We start from the raw sequence: 18,515 nt of genomic DNA, 5'->3' as shown, positions 1-18,515 counted from the left end.
ACCAAAACACCCTTATTAAAAGAAAAACAGGAGAGATTTTTGCTAAAAATTTTCCTTATGAGCTGCTAACTCTAGCCTAAACTCCAGTGTAACGTGACTTCTTTATTGTTGATGTAAGTGTCATTGTGAAGGCAAGGATTTTTACATTTAGTCTTACTGCAGTGATCATTTCTTTAAAAATGTTTGAATTTTATCATCTTGGGCCATCAGCAGCTCATAATATCACTAGTTTTGCTACTTACCTAAAGTATTTTTTTCTCCAAAATTTTAGCCAGCTGGAAAATGGGTCCTTTAGTGGGACCTGGTCCTTAGAGACAATAATAATGTGGGTGCAAAGGTGCCAGTGACTTTTAGGTTTGTTATTGTTTCCAAATTTTTTCACTTGACAAAGCTAACAAAATAAGACGTATATATTTGTGTTCATTATCAATTCGTACATAATTTTACTATTCTTCCTTTTCCAGTTTTTTGTTGGTATATCTTGTAGGTTGAAAATGCTTACTAATGTTAACATAATTGTATATATATTTCTTTAAAAAGCAACATCAGTGTTAACATTGTAGTATATTTTTTGTAATATTTTAAGATTTGTTTTGCAGTTATTTTTGTTCTCAAAGTGTATTTCATGAAAAATGCATAGTATTGGGTTTGCCAACAGGTTTATTTGTTTTTTTCCATAAGGTGACTCTAGTATTGCTTAGTTATCTTTGTATTAACTTCAGTAGAAACAATTTTGCTAGTTTTTGTTTTTTTTAACTTTGTTCACTTGAAACAATTTTGTTAGATTATATTGTGATAGCTATCCTATCAGCATGCATTTTAAAAATCATTAAAATTGGTGAATTTTTGTGTAGCCATTTTACAATTGAGGATGGAGGGGAAAGCAACATTTTCTGCATATTATGCTTTATTATTTCAAGGAAGGTAAAATGCAACTGAAACACAAAAAAGGACTTGTGTAGTATATGGAGAAGTTGCTGTGACTGGTTAAATGTGTCAAAAGTGGTTAATCAAAGTTTTCATGCTGGGAATTTTTTGCTGGATCTCCAAGGTTGGGTAGACCAGCTGAAGCCCATAACAATCAAATCGAGATATTCATTGAGAACGGTTAATGTTACTCCATATGGGAGATAGCTGACATACTCAAAATAGTCACATCAAGTGTTGAAAATCGTTGGCACCAGTTTGGTTATGTTAATTGTTTTGATGTCTGGGTTCCACATAAGTGAAAAAAACTTTCTTGATGCCTTTCTCTACTTGAACATAGCGAAAACGTTGTTTTTGAAACAAATTGTGACAAGCAGTGAAAAGTGGATACTGAACAATCAGTTGGAATGGAAGAGATTGTGGGACAACCGAGTTAAAGTACCACCAGCCAAACAAACACCAGTCTTCATCCAAAAAGAAAGTGATGTTGTGTATACAGTGGGATTGGAAAGCAGTTCTCTAATAGGAGCTCCCTCTGGGGAACCAAATGATTAATTTCAATAAATATTGCTCCCAATTAGACCAACTGAAAGCACTCGGTAAAAAGCGTGTGGATTTATTCAACAGAAAATGCATAATCTTCTGTCAGGATAATGCGATACCGCATGTTTATTTGATGACCAGGCCAAAAAAAAAATTATTACAACTTATCTGGGAAGTTCTGATTCATCAGCTCTATTCACCAGATATTGCACCTTTGGATTTCCATTTATTTTGGTCTTTACAAAATTCACTTAATGGAAAAGATTTCAATTCCGTAGAAGAATGTAAAAAGCACTTGGAACAGTTCTTTACTAAGAAAAAAAAAAAGTTTTTAGATGATAGAATTATGAAGTTATGCCTGAAAAATGGCAGAAAATAGTGGAACAAAACAGTGAATGTGTTGTTCAATAAAGTTCTTGGTAAAAATGAAAAACATGTCTTTTATTTTTACTTAAAAACGAATTTTTTGGTTAGCCCGATACAATTACAGGATTTTAAAGTTTATTGAGATAATTTTGTGTGTGGTTCTACCATCACCCTGATAGTTAGGTTTATTTGTTACATTTTGATTTTCAGTTTTAGGGAATATTTTTTCACTTTGAATAAATTTTCCAAAGTAAAAGTTGCAAAACATGCTACATTCATAGATGTCTTCTACTCCTGTTCATTCTACTTTGCTTATTCTATCCCCTTACAAAGGGTTTCTACTTTCATTAATTTTTGGTTTATTCTTTTATTTAATAGAAGCAAATGTGAGTTGTTTCTGCATGCTCCCTCCTAGCATCTTAAAGAAAAGATGACATAGAATACACAGGGTTTATATCTTGACTTTTTAACTTAATGATAAACATACCCTGGCAGGTAAATATGCCCTGGAAATCACCCCATGGCTATATATGGAGAAATCTTCTCATTTCTTTTTACTACTGGTTAGAAAGTATGCAGGTTCCTCAGTTCCCCATACCCTGCCCAGCATATTGAAATGCTTGGGATTTTGCCAGTCTGAGAAGTGAGGTGGCATCTAACTCTAGTATTGATTTTTTTTCTTTCTCTTTCTTTTTTTTTTTTTTACTGTGAGCTTGTTTAAGGGTAATTTTCATTTCATGTACTGAAAACTAATCTTTTGCTGCTTATTTTATGAGTAACTTGTCTTTTAAAGTTTCTTATTTCTCTGTGAAGTTTATTCTTATTCTCCGTGAAGTCATTTTTTGGCTCAGATTTTTAGAAACTTTTAAAATCTTATCTGAATAAACTACAAAAATTAGATTTTGTTATGTTTTTCTTTTTTCTTATTTTCATTAAAATATCTTATCATATTTGATCAAATATTATGATCTGGACAATTTCTTATTTTTGAAACTTACTGAGGTATTCATTACATAGTATGTGATCCACTTTTGTGATTTACACATTCATAGGTAAAAAGATATTTTCTTTTGAAAAGTTTTAAAGTCTTATCTGTTCTGTTTCTAATTCATCAAAAAGCTTTTTAGTTACTTTACTGTATTAGGTGGGGATCCAGTTTTATTTCTTTTTGCTTATATCAGTTCAGTTCAGTTGCTCAGTCATGTCCGACTCTTTGCGACCCCATGAATAGCAGCACGCCAGGCCTCCCCGTCCATCACCAACTCCCAGAGTTTACCCAAACTCATGTCCATCAAGTCGGTGATGCCATCCAACCATCTCATCCTCTGTCATCCCATTCTCCCCCTGCCCCCAATCCTTCCCAAAATCAGGGTCTTTTCCAGTGAGTCAACTCTTCACATGAGGTGGCCAAAGTATTGGAGTTTCAGCTTCAACATCAGTCCTTCCAATGAACACCCAGGACTGATCTCCTTGCAGTCCAGGGGACTCTCAAGAGTCTTCTCCAACACCACAGCTCAGAAGCATCAATTCTTCGGTGCTCAGCTTTCTTCACTGTCCAACTCTCACATCCGTACATGACTACTGGAAAAACCATAGCCTTTACTAGACCTTTGCTGGCAAAGTAATGTCTCTGCTTTTTAATATGCTGTCTAGGTTGGTCATAACTTTCCTTCCAAGGAGTAAGCGTCTTTTAATTTCATGGCTGCAGTCACCATCAGCAGTGATTTTGGACCCCAAAAAATAAAGTCAACCACTGTTTCCCCATTCATTTCCCATGAAGTGATGGGACCAGATGCCATGATCTTAGTTTTCTGAATATTGAGCTTTAAGCCAACTTTTTCACTCTCCTCTTTCACTTTCATCAAGAGGCTTTTTAGTTCCTCTTCGCTTTCTGCCATAAGGGTGGTGTCATCTGCATATCTGAGGTTATTGATATTTCTCCTGGCAATCTTGATTCCAGCTTGTGTTTCTACCAGCCCAGCGTTTCTCATGATGTACTCTGAATATAAGTTAAATAAGCAGGGTGACAATATACAGCCTTGAGGTACTGCTTTTCCTATTTGGAACCAGTCTGTTGTTCCATGTCCAGTTCTAACTGTTGCTTCCTGACCTGCATACAGGTTTCTCAAGAGGCAGGTCTGGTGGTCTGGTATTCCCATCTCTTTCAGCATTTTCCACAGTTTATTGTGATCCACACTGTCAAAGGCTTTGGCATAGTCAATAAAGCAGAAATAGATGTTTTTCTGGAACTCTCTTGCTTTTTCGATGATCCAGCGGATGTTGGCAATTTGATCTCTGGTTCCTCTCCCTTTTCTAAATCCAGCTTGAACATCTGGAAGTTCACGGTTCACGTATTGCTAAAGCCTGGCTTGGAGAATTTTGAGCATTACTTGACTAGTGTGTGAGATGAGTGCAATTGTGCGGTAGTTTGAGCATTCTTTGGCATTGCCTTTCTTTGGGATTGGAATGAAAACTGACCTTTTCCAGTCCTGTGGCCACTGCTGAGTTTTCCAAATTTGCTGGCATTTGCTTATATAGATCTAGCCAATTGAAATATACAGTGTCATTTTTTTTCCCCCACATTACAGGGGTATGTATATGTTGGTGTAAAGTCTAAGCTACTGTAACTAAATGCAAATGCAGAACATAGTGGCATAAATAGCCTAGAAGTTTATTTTTCATAAAAGTCCCTGAGCTGTAAGAAAATGGTATCATCATGCTCCATGAGGTTATTCACTGAGCTAAGTTTTTTTCATCTTGTTGCTTCAGTTTTTTCCCTTGAGCTTTTATTCTTAGGTGCATGGCTTAATGAGGTATAATTAGCTATCTTTTTTTTTTGTTTTCTTTGTCTCTTTTGTTGTCTTGTTTTCAGAAAATCAAAAGCGTGATTTTATTGATCCTCTTTTGTGTGTCATTGTTAAATTTATTTTGTATTTTTATTGACTGTGAGTTTGTGCTCTCACGGTGTTTAGCAGGTAGATTCCTCTCTCCATGGAGTCTTCCAAGTGAGAAATACTGGAGTGGGTTGCCATTTTCTTCTCCAGGGGATCTTCTCAACCCAGGGATTGAACCTGAATCTCTTACATCTCCTGTATTGGCAGGTGGAGTCTTTACCACTTGCATCACCTGGGAAGTGCATATTCATTTATAGAAATTCTCAATATTGTCAGGATGTCAGTTCTTCCCAAAATGATCTATAGAGTCAATGCAATCCCAGTCAAAATTCCAGCAAGTTATTATATGGGTATCAACAAACTGATTGTGAAGTTTATACGGAGAAGCAAAAACCCCAGAATAGCCAACACAGTATTGAAGGAGAATAACAAACTTGGAGGATTGATACTACTCAACTTCAAGATTTAATATGAAGCTACAGTGGTCAAGGCAGCGTGGTTTTGGTGAAAGAATAGACAAGTTGATCAGTGAAACAGAATAGAGAGCCCAGCATAGAGCCCCCTATAAATATAGTCAAACCCATTTTTGACAAAGAGGCAAAGGCAATACAGTGGAGCAAAGATAGTCTCTCTGACAATGCTAGTGGAACAGCTGAAATCCATGTGCAACAGTGTGAATCGAGACAGACGTTAAACTATTCACAAAAATTAACTCAAGGTGGATCATAGACCTAAATGTAAAATGCTAAACTATAAAACTCTTAGAAGATAATGTGAGAGAAAAATCTCGATGACTTAGATATAAAGGTATCTTCAGGTACAGCACCAAAGACATAACCCAAGAAAGAAAGAATTGATTAGCTGGACTTGATTAAAATCAGTAATTTTTTCTCTGTGAAAGATAATTAGAAGACAAGCCACAGACTTGGAGAAAATACTTGCAAATAATACACGGGACAAAGGGCTATTATCTAAAATACACAGAACTTTGAAACTCAGCAGTAGGAAAGCAACCTGATTAGAAATTGGACCAGAAAATTTGACACCTCACCAATGAAGATATACAGATGGCAGATACACATATGAAAAGATGCTGCACGTCATATGTCATTAAGTAAATGCAAAGGGAAACAACAGTGAGATATGGCTACACTATCAGAGGAGCCAAAATCTGAAACACTGGTACCCATAAAGGCTGGGGAGGGTATGGAGTGTCAGGAAATCTCATAGATTCCTGGTGGAAATGCAGAATTATATAGCCACTTTGGAAAACAAATGAGCTGTTTTTACAAAGCTGAACATACTTGTACTATATGATCCAGCAGCTCCTTGATATTGATTCCAAGGTGTTGAAAACTTACATCTGCACAGAAACCTGCACACGGGTCTAACAGCAGCTTTAGTCGTTATTTGCCAGAACATGAAAGCAGCCAAGGTGTCCTGCAGTAAGTGAATGGTTAGTAAACTGTGGCACATAACAATATGGTATTTATCAACAGTAAAACAAAATGAATTTTCAAGCGATGAAAAGGCATGGGGGTACCTGGTAGCATACAGATTACTAAATGGAAGAAGCCAATTGAAAATGCTGCATACTGTAAGATTCCACCTGTATTCTGAAAAAGGCAAAACTATGGAGACAACTAAAAGTCAGGGGTTGGAAGGAGTTTGGATGAATAGCCAGAGCACAGAGGATTTTGGGGGTAGTGAAAATAATATTAAAAAAAAAAAAGTTAAAAGATGGATGTTAAAAAGATGGATATATGTCACTACACATTTGTCCAAACCCATTGAATGTACAGTATTAAACCTTAGGTAAACTGGACTTTGGGTGATTAATTAATACATTAATTAATAATACATTAATCTTTGGTAATAAATGTACCAGTCTGGTGGAGGATGCGGATAATGTAGGAGGAGGAGGCAGGGAGTATATGAGAAATCTGTTTCTTCTTCTCAATTTCATTTTAAATCTAACAGTGTTCTAAAAAAATTAAGAAGAAAACAAACTAGGAAACATTTTTTATTGTTGATAGTTAACCAGTAATGTTTATTAGCAGTTCTTAAACTTTAGCATTCATTAGAAGCACCTGGAGGGCTTGTTAATGAACTCAGGTTGTTGGATCCTGTCTCCATTGTTTGCTTCAGTAGGTCTAGGATGGATCTGAGAACATATTTTGCTAAGGAAATTTCCAGGTTTTTAATGTTGCTCTAGGGACCACAACTTAAGGATCTCTTAAGTATCTTAATTCTGTATGTCATGTCCTTATAAAACAGTGCCATGCTGTATCTTCCATACCTTGATTAAAAAATTAAATATGGCATTAATGTGACTTGATACTGTGTTTTTATTTTTCTTTTTGTATTTCTCTGAGCTTGATGTTAACATAGTTCACTTTTAAAACAGTGAGGACAATGACATATGAATATTTATGACTTTTATATTTGTTGTAATACAGCTTATTAAAGAATGAGTTTAACACAGATTAGCATGAAGCTTATGGTTAATTAGAATTGTTTTGGACTTTCTGAAATGCTCTGATAAATTATCTCCTTTGTATATTTTTTTCCATTTTGATAGTTGCATTCAACTTTGTACTGTTCGTCTAAATCAGCTAGTATTGATTTAGTTATTTTAAATATTACTTACCAATGTATGTAAGTATACACATACTTCAAATAGGCAAAGCAATTGATTTGGCTATTTTAAATATTAGTGTTCTCATATGTACTTTTGTAAGTACGCACATTTTAAAAATAGCTGAAACGGCATTGCTTGGTTTGAACAAACCATGCAGTTCTAAGAACATATGAACATATGATTCATATGATTTTTCTTTAAAGGATTTGAAGACATGATTATCTCTTCTAATATTGGCAGAAAGAAATTTCTCATTCCATAGATTTTGCCTTTGCTTACAGTGTTCTAGTCATTGAAACATATACCTGTTTAATGTCAATGATAATGAAGATGAGTTATCCAGATCATTAGTGTGAAGTTCTCATTTTCTAAAGACCTGAATTATCTGGATAAGTAAAGGATATGAGGTTGAAGGATTCAGAGTGTCTGTGAGAAAGTTCAGCTGCTTTGGTATTTGCTTATTAAAAAATTGATGTAGTTTTCCAAAGCTTTTGATTATGAAACCTAGTCATTTTTCCTATTTATTGCCTTTTGGACTTGGGTGAATGGAAAGAAGGACATACTGTTGGCTTTGTGAGAAAGGAAGTTACGGATAGGAGACTGGAGTTAACTTATTATTTTAGTAATTAATTTTTTTTTATTCCCAGCAGTGTAACACCTGACATTTTTCAGTGACACTGTTTGATAAGTTACAGAAAAGTGACTTTCAGATTAACATTTTTAAATTTAAAGGGGTCTGAATGCTAATTTGTTCTTGTTTTTATAGAGAGGATCTGACGAACTACTCTCAGGCAGTGTTCTCAGTAGTCCAAACTCTAACATGACCAGCATGGTGGTTACAGGTAAGTGTTACTCTCTTAACAGTCTCATTTGCCATTTTGCAGAGCTGAATGTTACAAGTTTGATGTGCTTTACCAGAATATTTAAATGCTTTGTGTTGAAACATTTTAGAGGAAATTTTGCTACAGTATATATGTATCAAATGGAAAAAAAAAACTGAAGTGGGTGTCCTGTGGTCAAGTAATTAAATCTGATAGCTTTTTTAAAAATGACAAATGTAACCTTTTTTTCTTTCATTTACAAGTTTCCTCACTCTCACTTCTTTTGTACTTTCGTATTAAGCTTTCATGTTTGTATGTCATAAAATATTTTTACTGTAAGTATTTCTTCTCAATCCCACAAACCCTACAGCCCCAAATACAAGATTCAGTTTGCATAATTGTCTTTTTTATGTGGTTTCAGTGTTTCTTTTCTGTAACAGTATTTTAATTCTTTGAATTGATTTCCTTTATTTACTTGAAAATGGAAGATTTGTTTAATCTTCACAGGGTATTTAAACTTTATGTGTTTGAAATAATTGGTTGGTTATATTTTCTGTCTGTAAATATGTGGACCAATATTTAGACCTTAGTTTTTTGGCTAGTGGACCAAATTTGAATCTGATGATGAATGAATGAGTTTGCTTTATAACTGTACATTTTATGTGATTTACCTAAACCAAGGTTTCTTTTTACTAAACCCTTTCCTGAATTACTTGTTTGAGGAATCAGTTACATTGGGTAATGTAAAGATTGTAAAAGAATGAAAGCATTTTGATTTTCTCTAGATAACCACCCCCATGTATATGTATACCTCAGTGCACACATACATACCCTGCAAGTTAAATAAAAATTATAATGACATATTCTCCAAATATATTTATAATAATGATAAGGTGAATTTTTCTTCACATTGTCATTACTGAGTTTTCCATGTCACAATTACAAAGCAAAATTACTAGGCCATGATTCTGAAAGTCAGGGAACCATGTGCAAATAAGTGAACGAACAAGCTCAGATGTCTGTATCTCTGCCAGTTTCATTTTTTTGAAACTGTACATTTAATGATTGATAATGGAAATGTTTTTAAAACTGATTTGTAGGGAGTAAAATATGTAGGACAGCTGTTGTCTGAAATTGATGAGTAAATAGTATAAGATGGTGATCCTTGAGATAAAGGAAACATGTGAAATGAATCCCATAGTTTGGCTTTTCTCCTTTGAGGTACCCTACTGTTTTAGCACATGGAGGTGGAACCCAAGCAGAGCATGAAGGTTTCACTGTGCTGAAGAGAGTAGGATTGGAATTCAGAGCTTCTGAGACATTTGAAATTTATGGAGCAGGATCCTGAAAAAGGAACCCATCCGAGGGTTTGGGCATAGGTCAGAGGGCAGAATTTGGTGTAGGGATTCTTACTTAAATCAGAATTTTGAATAATGACTGGACTGCATATGTGCAGGTTAACACTCTCATGGTCTGTCAGGAATGACCTACTGTGAGGCTGAGAGTTAGAATCGTGATTCCATAGGTTGTACAGTGCTCTGAGACATTGGAGTTCTGGCAAGTTAGAATGCGTACGTCTTGTGGATTACCTCAAACATTCTGTTTAGGCTGCAGAATGCTCAGGCTTTCAGAGAAAGGATCATGCACTGATATTGATAGTAAGTGACAATCATAAGACTAAGTTAAGAGACTGTGATAGTCCAGTCTGACAAGACGTGAAGAATTTACCAGTAATTTAATTGCCTGCCTAAATAAAACAGTATCCCCTAAGGGAGACAACATGATTCAGTCTTCCCACAATTATCCACAATATTCTACCTACATCAAATGTTACAGTCATGTGAAGAAGCATTCAATAAGAATAGACCTCAAAATGACTGAAATATTGGAATATGCAGACGGAGACTATAAGTATTTTTAAAGCTGTAAAAGAAAATATTAAAAGAATGAACATGGAACAATGTGTTGAAAAAGCTATAAAGAAAGCATATAGGAATGCTGTAACTGAAAAATACAATATTCACACAGTATTTGGAATGGAAAATTCACTGATTGAGACTAACAGAAGTTTGGAGACAACTGAAGAAAGGTTAGTGAACTTGAGTACAGATTGCTAGAAATTATTCAGTTTCCAGAGAGAATAAAAGTATGTCTTTGGGTGATCAGACAGTCTAACATATGTGTCCTTGGAGTTTTCAGAGAGGGAGTAAAGAGAATGTTGCCAAATATGTCTGTTATTGAAGCGTAATAACTGAAAATGTCTAAAATCTGAAGAAAAATGGCAAGTAGGATAAGAAAAAATAAACATTTTGTAGTTCAGTCACTAAGTTATGTCAGCCTCTTTGCGACACCATGGACTGCATTACTCCAGGCTTCCCTGTCCTTCACCATCTCCCAGAGTTTGCTCAAACCCATGTCCATTGAGTCGGTGGTGCCGTCCAACTGTCTCATCCTCTGTCACCCCCTTCTGCTGCCCTCAATCTTTCCCAGCATCAGAATCTTTTCCAATGAGTAGGTTCAACACATCAGGTGACCAAAGTATTGGAGCTTCAACAAAGATGCATAGTTAAAAGCTAGTAGAAATTCGGAGGACTCACTCCTGTTTTCAAGTTATTGTAAACCTTAAAGTAATCAAAACAATATCATATTAACATAAAGGTACATAGATTAACGGAACAGAATAGAGAGTCCAAGAAAAAAGCCACACAATGTGGACAACTGGTTTTTGACAAAGGATCAAAGGCAGTTCAGGAGAGGGGAAGAAAACAGATTTTTCAGCAGAGAGTTGTATAACAATAGGATATCCATATGCTGCCAACAACAGCAGCAGCAGCAAACTTCTTGGATCTATGTTCTGTTGTTTAGTTGTTAAGTCATGTCAGACTCTTTGCGACTCCATGGACTGTTGCCCCTCAGGCTCTTCTGTCCATGGAATTTTGCAGGCAAGAATACTAAGAGTGTGTTGCCATTTCCTTCTCCAGGGTATCTTCCCGACTCAAGGATAGAACTGGAGTCCATTGGCGGGTGGATTCTTTACCACTGACCAACCTGGGAAGCCCACTTGGATCTATATACTTCATACAAAAAAGAGTTCCACATGGACTTTGATACAAATGTAGAACTTAAACATTATAAAACTTACAGGAGACAGCAGAGTAGAAAATATTTGTGACCTTGGGTTATGCAGAGATTTCTTTGACCCCAAAAGCACAGTCTATGAGAGAACAAATGGGACTTGATCAGTTTTAAAAACTTAACACTGTTCAAAATGCAGTTAAGAGAATGAAAAGACAAGCCATAGAGTGGCAGACATCTTTACAAAGCATGCAGTTGATAAAGGATTTTTATCCAGAATACGTGTAGATCAGACTGTGTATATTAATATCTAAAACTCAACAGGAAGGCATTAAACAGTCCAGTTTGATAAATTAGCAAAATAATTTATCAGCAAAAAAAATTATATAGGTGGCAAGTAAACACATAAAAAAGATGCTTAGCATCATTTGTCATTTTGGAAATGCACGTTAAAGCTAAAGTGAGACACCATTGCCTATCTCTACAACAGTTAATATTTAAAAGAGTGACCATACTAAGTGTTGAAAAGGATGTAAGGGTACTGTAACACTAATATACTGTTGATGGGAATGTAAAATTGTAGAACTATTTTGGAAAACAATTTGGCAGTTTCTTAAAAACGTTAAACATTTACTGTATGATCCAACTTTGTTTCCTAGGTACTTACCCAAGAAAAATGATAGCATATACTCATCACTCATGTAAATGTTTATAGTAGCTTTATTTGTAATATCTAAAGCCTAGAACAACCCAAGGATCCATCAGTGATGAAGGGATAAATAAATGACTCTTTTGGCATTGAATTTCATGCATACAATGAAATAATGCTCAGCCATATAGAGTGACCTATTCTATTAGCTTCCCTGTTGGCTCAGTGGTAAAGAACCTGCCTGCCAATACAGGAGGTGTGGGCTCCATTCCTGGGTTGAACAGATCCCCTGGAGAATGAAGTGGCAACCTACTCCAGTATTCTTTCTTGGGAAATCCCATGGACAGAGGAGTCTGATGGGCTACAGTCTGTGGTGTTGCAAAAGAGTCAGACACAACTTAGCAACTAAACAACAACAACAAAGCAAAGGGCGTGGGGGTGGTTTGTAAAGGACATAAGGAATTTGGAGATGATGGATATGTATATTCTTTTATGCTGAAGGTTTCATAGATGTAAACATACATCAAAACTTGTCAGGCGATTGTAGCTTTATATGAAGCCTATTTTACGTGAATCATACCTCAGAAACACTGTTTAAAATGAAAAACCCATAGAGGAATTAAAATGGAATACTGTCAAATATTGCAAGAGAAGAACAACGAAACACTGGACATTTAGAAAATTAATGGCTAGATGTTAAACCCAGTCATAAATCTCTAAATGTAAATTGGCTAAACTAACATAGTCTCGTAGTAACCATTGGTTGTATAAGACTATAGAGCATGCAGAATGTGACTACTCTTAATTGATAAATGAATGGGTGTGTGCTTCAAAGATGTAGTACTGAAAAAATAAGGATGTGAAACATCTCAAAAAATTTTTAAAGTACTGATTATATGTTGATGTGGTGGTTCAGATTGTAAAGAATCTGCCTGTAATGCAAGAGACCCAGGTTCGAGCCCTGGGTGGACAAGATCCCCTGGAGAAGGAAATGGCAACCCACTCCATTGTTCTTGCCTGGAGAATTCCACAGACAGAGGAGAGGAGCCTGGTGGGCTATAGTCCATGGGGTTGCAAAGAGTCAAACATGACTGAGTGACTAGCACTTCACTTTCACCGTAATATTTCAGATATATTGGGTTAAAATATATATATTAAAATTAATTTCACTCTCTTTTACTTCTCGGTATGGTTACTAGAAACTTAAAAGTATGTGACTTGTATATTTCTTTTGGATATTAGTGGTCTAAGAAGTTCAATTAAAAGACAAAGTCATACTGGATTAAAAAGTACTACCTAACTACACTGTCTACTGCTGAAGTCAGGTTGAAGTACAGAGACACAGGTTGGAAAAGGATAGAAAATAATATTTCATGCAAATAGTAAGCACAGGAAAGTTCATGTAATTGTATTGACATCAGATGAATTAGAATTCAAGACAAGGAGATTGGTTGTATTGATATAAAAAGACATATTTCTTAGTGTCAAAAGGGTGAATATATTGGAAAACATAACATTCCTTAATCTGTATATTAGTAATAACAGTTTAAAAGTATATTTAAAAAATGACAAAAGAGAAGCAGAGAAATCTACAATTTTACATTTAAAACTGGGCATTTTAACATTGTTCATAGTAATCAATAAGACAAATCAATCTTAAAAAATACATAGGAGATGTGAACAATGCTATCGGCTCAGCTTAACTGCATTTATAAAACATGCAGTAACTGCAGGATAACTTTTTAAGCCAATATAGGATATTCAACATGATTTTAAAATAACTTAGAGTAAATTTCAAATGATAGAAAGCTCATACAGTATCTGATTATACTGGGATTTAACTAGAAATAAAAAACAGTAAGAAATCTAGGAAATTACCAAATATTTAGAAATTTCCATAATTCTGTAAAGCACACGAATCATAGGATATTTCTGATTGAGTAAAAATGAAAACACAACAAAATTGTATTTTCTTGGAGTATAGAAGCAAATACAGAAATATTCCCCACGCCACCTCCAAGAAGTGCATGGGGGGAAATAGTTTTGTACCTATATTAGGTACTTATCTACCTTTGGTGGCTCTATATTAAAAAAGGTTTAAAATTCCTTTCGAGAAAGAGAAAGAAAAAGAAAACATAAATTACTGGTATCCGTAGTGGAAGTGGAAGTATTACTATAGATCCTATACAGTGATCTATAGATCCTTATTATAGGAAAATAAGACAGTATTATAGGCATCAGTAATGCCAATAAATACAACAAATGAAATAGAGAATTTCCTTTATAAATCTAGTTTAAAAAATTGATATAATAGATTACCTCTCTATATATTAATGGATAGTATTATAGGCATCCGTAATGCCAATAAATTCAACAAATGAACTAGGCAAATTCCCTTACAAATCTAGTTTAAAAAACTGATATAATAGATTACCTCTTATATATTATTATAGATATAGGTTATCTTTATATATCTATTATCAAAATTGAAATTTTAATTTAAAAAAGTGTTAGTCACTCAGTCGTCTCTGAGTCTTTGCTTTGTGACCCTTTGGACTGTAGCCTGCCAGGCTCCTCTGTCCTTGGAATTCTCCAGGCAAGAATACTAGAGTGGGTAACTGATCCCTTCTCCATGGGATCTTCCCAACCCAGGGATGAAACCTGGGTTTCCCTGCATTGAAGGCAGGTTCTTTACTGTCTGAGCCACCAGGCAAGCCCTAATTTATTTTTCCACAAAGATTACTCAGGCATAGGTGATTTCACTGGTCAGTGGTTTTCTCTTAAAGGTGGTTTTACCTGGGCATAGGTGGTTTCACTGTTGAATTGTATGAAATGTCAAAGAAAGAAATAATAGCCATCTTTTAACCTTTTAGACAAAGAGAAGAATGCTCCTTAATTCACTTTATGAGGCTACTGAAATCAAAATCTAACAAAGATAATATAAGAAATACAGATTTCACACTAATACTTTTCATTTACATAAATGTGGACATTCTTTACAAGAGATTAGCAAACCACATTCAGCAGTATGTAAAAGATAATTTATGATGACTCATTGTGATTTACCCTTTGATTGTAGGGTCTACCAGTGGCAAATGAACTCTACATAATCACAGTAATAGAATAACAGAGGGGAAAAAAATCATTAGGTTAATAGAAGCAGGAAAAGCATTTGATAAAAAATACAGCATCTACTCATGATAAAAAGTTCTCAGAAAGCTAACAAGAAAAGGGAACTTCTTCAAGATACACAGAGGAGATCTACTAAGAACCTATAACAAATTTCATTCATGATACTGAAACACTGAATAGTTTCTTCTTAAAATTAGGAATGAAGTAAGGGTGTGTCTTCCCAGAATATTTCTAGCTTTTACTTTCTTTAAGGCAAATAAAATAAAAAGCATAAAGTTTAGAAGGGAAGAAGTAAAACTGTCTCATTTGCAGTCAACGTGATTTTTAAAATAGAAAACTCAAAGGAATCCAAGTGATTTTTAGAATGGATACAGGATACAGTTTAACATACAAAGATGGTTTTTTTCTGATAGTCTTAGCAAATTTTTGGAAAATGAACAAAAAATATCAAAGAAGAAATTTAACAAAGAGTTGCATGTGTTTTACTAAGGAGACTGAACTTTTTTAGAAAAGATTTACACTTTAGAAAGGATTTTTGTTCTATTTATGTGGTTATTTTTCTTTTAGGTGGCAGAATCAAATTGGAGATATCAAGGTCCTGAATTTTAGAGTCTAAGAAGTAGAATATGGAGAAAATGATGTATCAAGAAATTAAAAGAATTTTTGAGTTGGGAAATAGACTTTGATAGAAGTATTAAGAGTTTTGGCCTGAAATCACTGGGTAATGGATAGTACAATAGTTCCATTAACAAAAGGAACAAAGTAGAGAAAGTGATTTGATTTTGTTGAAAAGAAAGAACAATCTGTTAATTGTCTTCCTTTTTTTAAAATATGTTTAGAATAACAATACTTTATGACTAAAGAATGAATCAAGTCTTTTTGTCGTGATGGAATAAAGTTTCTTAAAGCCTGTTTTAACATAAGAAATTTATATGCGTTCAGTTTATTTTACCTTTTTTGAACAGAGGAAACATTGAGTTTTAAAATTTTTGTGTTTTTCCTAACATAGATGAGGATAGGGTCTATGTATATGCAGACAGATGCCAATTTGAATCATAAGACCTTTGAAAACCATTAGCTGTACTTAGCTAGAAAAATATACAGTTGTCATCCAAATGTCTCAAAAATGAACTTTACAGACAATATTGCTAGGACATTTTTATGATTGTCAAATGCAAAATAGTATTTCATTTTTATGTTCCAGCTTTTTCCACGTCTGTTCTAATTGACTTTACTATATAGAATTCTTGTTTCCAATAGCATGTCTCAGCATCCTTTCCCTGTCTAGACTTTCTTCCTCTACAGGATATTTGATATTTCTGTCGAAGAAGAAAAGAATTTTAGAAGTGGGGGAAATTAATGTTATTAGAAACTTAATCTTGGGGAAATAATCTTACTCAAAACTATTTTGTATTAAACTAGTTCCTTTAGAAGTTAAACATTTCAAAGACACCGCTCTAATGGATTGGAATTGGATTTTATTGGAAGGAATGTGTAATTATTTAAAAGTGGGGAGGAGGCTTCACAGTGGTAAGATAGGGTCTGTCTTGAGTCCACTTTATATAGGTATGGAAATGGGATACCTCTTTAAGTTAGGTATATTTCTGCCAGTGCTGCTGTTAATCTGTAATATCAGGATTTATTATTGCTGAAAGTGTGACTTTTTATTTTGTTATGTGAATCATTTTACAGATTCTGTTGCATGTTACTCAGAACTGTTTGAGATTTGTCTGTTTTAACTTTTATATACAGGTGTTTTTGATATGATGTCATTTCATTTTATTGTAATGTTTGAAAATATTCCAGCACATTGTTTCAGTTTGAATCTCTATGAGGGTCCTAACAACATGTCGTCCTGCATAGAGGTGATGAGAGCCTTCCTCTAATATAGTCTGCATGCTCAGTCAGTCAGTTGTCAGTCATGTCTGACTATTTGTGACCCTATGGAATGTAGCCCTCCAGGCTCCTCTGTACTTGGGATTCTCCAGGCAAGAATACTGGCGTGGGTTGCCATTACCTTCTCCAGGGTATCTTCCTGACCCAGGGTTGAACCCACATTTCTCCTGTATTGGCAGGTGGATTCTTTACAACTGAGCCACCTGGGAAGCCCCTTTGTTGTCCAGTCGCTCAGTCATGTCCGATTGTTTGTGACCCCACAGACTGCAGCACGCCAGGCTTCCCTGTCCTTCACCGGTCGCAGAGTTTGCTCAAACTCATGAGGCCTATTGAGTTGGTGATATCATCCAACCATCTTATCCTCTGTCATCCCCTTCTCCTCCTTTCCCAGCATTAGGGTCTTTTCTAATAAGTCGGTTCCTTGCATCAGGTGGCCACAGTTACTGGAGCTTCAGAATCAGTCCTTCCAATGAATATTCAAGATTGAGTTCCGATAGCATTGACTGGTTTTATCTCCTTGCTGTCCAAAGGACTCTCAGGAGCCTTCTCCAATATCATAGTTCAAAAGCATGAATTCTTTGGTGCTCAGCCTTCTTTATGGTCCAACTCTCACATTTGTACATGACTACTGGAGAAAATCACAACTCTCACATTTGTACATGACTACTGGAAAAAATCACATCCATAGCCTTGACAATACCGACCTTTGTCAGCAAAGTAATGTTTCTGCTTTTTAATACACTAAGCTTGTCATTGCCTTTCTTCTAAGGAGCAAGCATCTTTTAATTTCATTGCTCCAGGCACCATCTGCATTGATGTTGGAGCCCAAAAAGATAAAGTATGTCACTGTTTCTGTTGTTTCCCCATTTATTTGCCATGAATTGATAGGACTGGATGCCATGATCTTTGATTTTGAATGTTGACTTTTAAACCAGCTTTTTCACTCTACTTTTCACTTTCAAGAGGCTCTTTTGTTCCTCTTCACTTTCTGCCATATGGGTGGTGTCATCTGCATATCTGAGGTTATTGGTACTTCTCCCTGCAGTCTTGATTCCAGCTTGTACTCCATCCAGCCCAGCATTTCTCATGATGTATTCTGCATATAAGTTAAATAAACAGGGTGACAGTATACAGCATTGACATACTCCTTTGCCCAATTTTGAACCAGTCCGTTGTTCCATGTCTGGTTCTAACTGTTGCTTCTTGACCTGCATACAGGCTTTGCAGAGGCAGATAAGGTAGTCTGGTATTCCTATCTCTTTAAGAATTTTCCACAGTTTGTTGTGAACCACACGGCCAAAGCCTTTAACATAGTCAATGAAGCAGATGTCTTTCTAGAATTCTCTTGCTTTTTCTATGATCCAAAGAATGTTGGCAGTTTGATCTCTGGTTCCTCTGCCTTTTCTAAATCCAACTTGAACATCTGGAAGTTCTGGGTTCACGTACTGTTGAAGCATAGCTTGGAGAATTTTGAGCATTACTTTGCTTGCACGTGAAATGAGTGCAATTGTGCGGTAGTTTGAACATTCTTTGGCATTGCCCTTCTTTGGGATTGGAATGAAAAGTGGCCT

At 35.3% G+C, this 18,515-nt stretch overlaps 1 protein-coding gene across 22 annotated transcripts in view; it reads left to right on the top strand.

The window, feature by feature from the left end:
- The window catches only part of PTBP2 (polypyrimidine tract binding protein 2), an 89,294-nt gene that overhangs the window by 20,980 nt on the left and 49,799 nt on the right, over positions 1 to 18,515 (top strand). For all 22 annotated transcript variants that reach the window (XM_081492673.1, XM_081492672.1, XM_081492671.1 and 19 more), the window contains one exon: positions 8,138 to 8,213. In XM_081492673.1, coding sequence (XP_081348799.1) covers positions 8,138 to 8,213 — 76 coding nt within the window. The remainder of the gene's footprint in view (positions 1 to 8,137; positions 8,214 to 18,515) is intronic.

Source organism: Giraffa tippelskirchi, chromosome 5, assembly GCF_054371585.1.
Source record: "Giraffa tippelskirchi isolate mGirTip1 chromosome 5, T2T-mGirTip1v1.2.pri, whole genome shotgun sequence".
Taxonomy (NCBI): Eukaryota; Metazoa; Chordata; class Mammalia; order Artiodactyla; family Giraffidae; genus Giraffa; species Giraffa tippelskirchi.
This window is presented reverse-complemented; position numbering and strand designations above follow the sequence as displayed.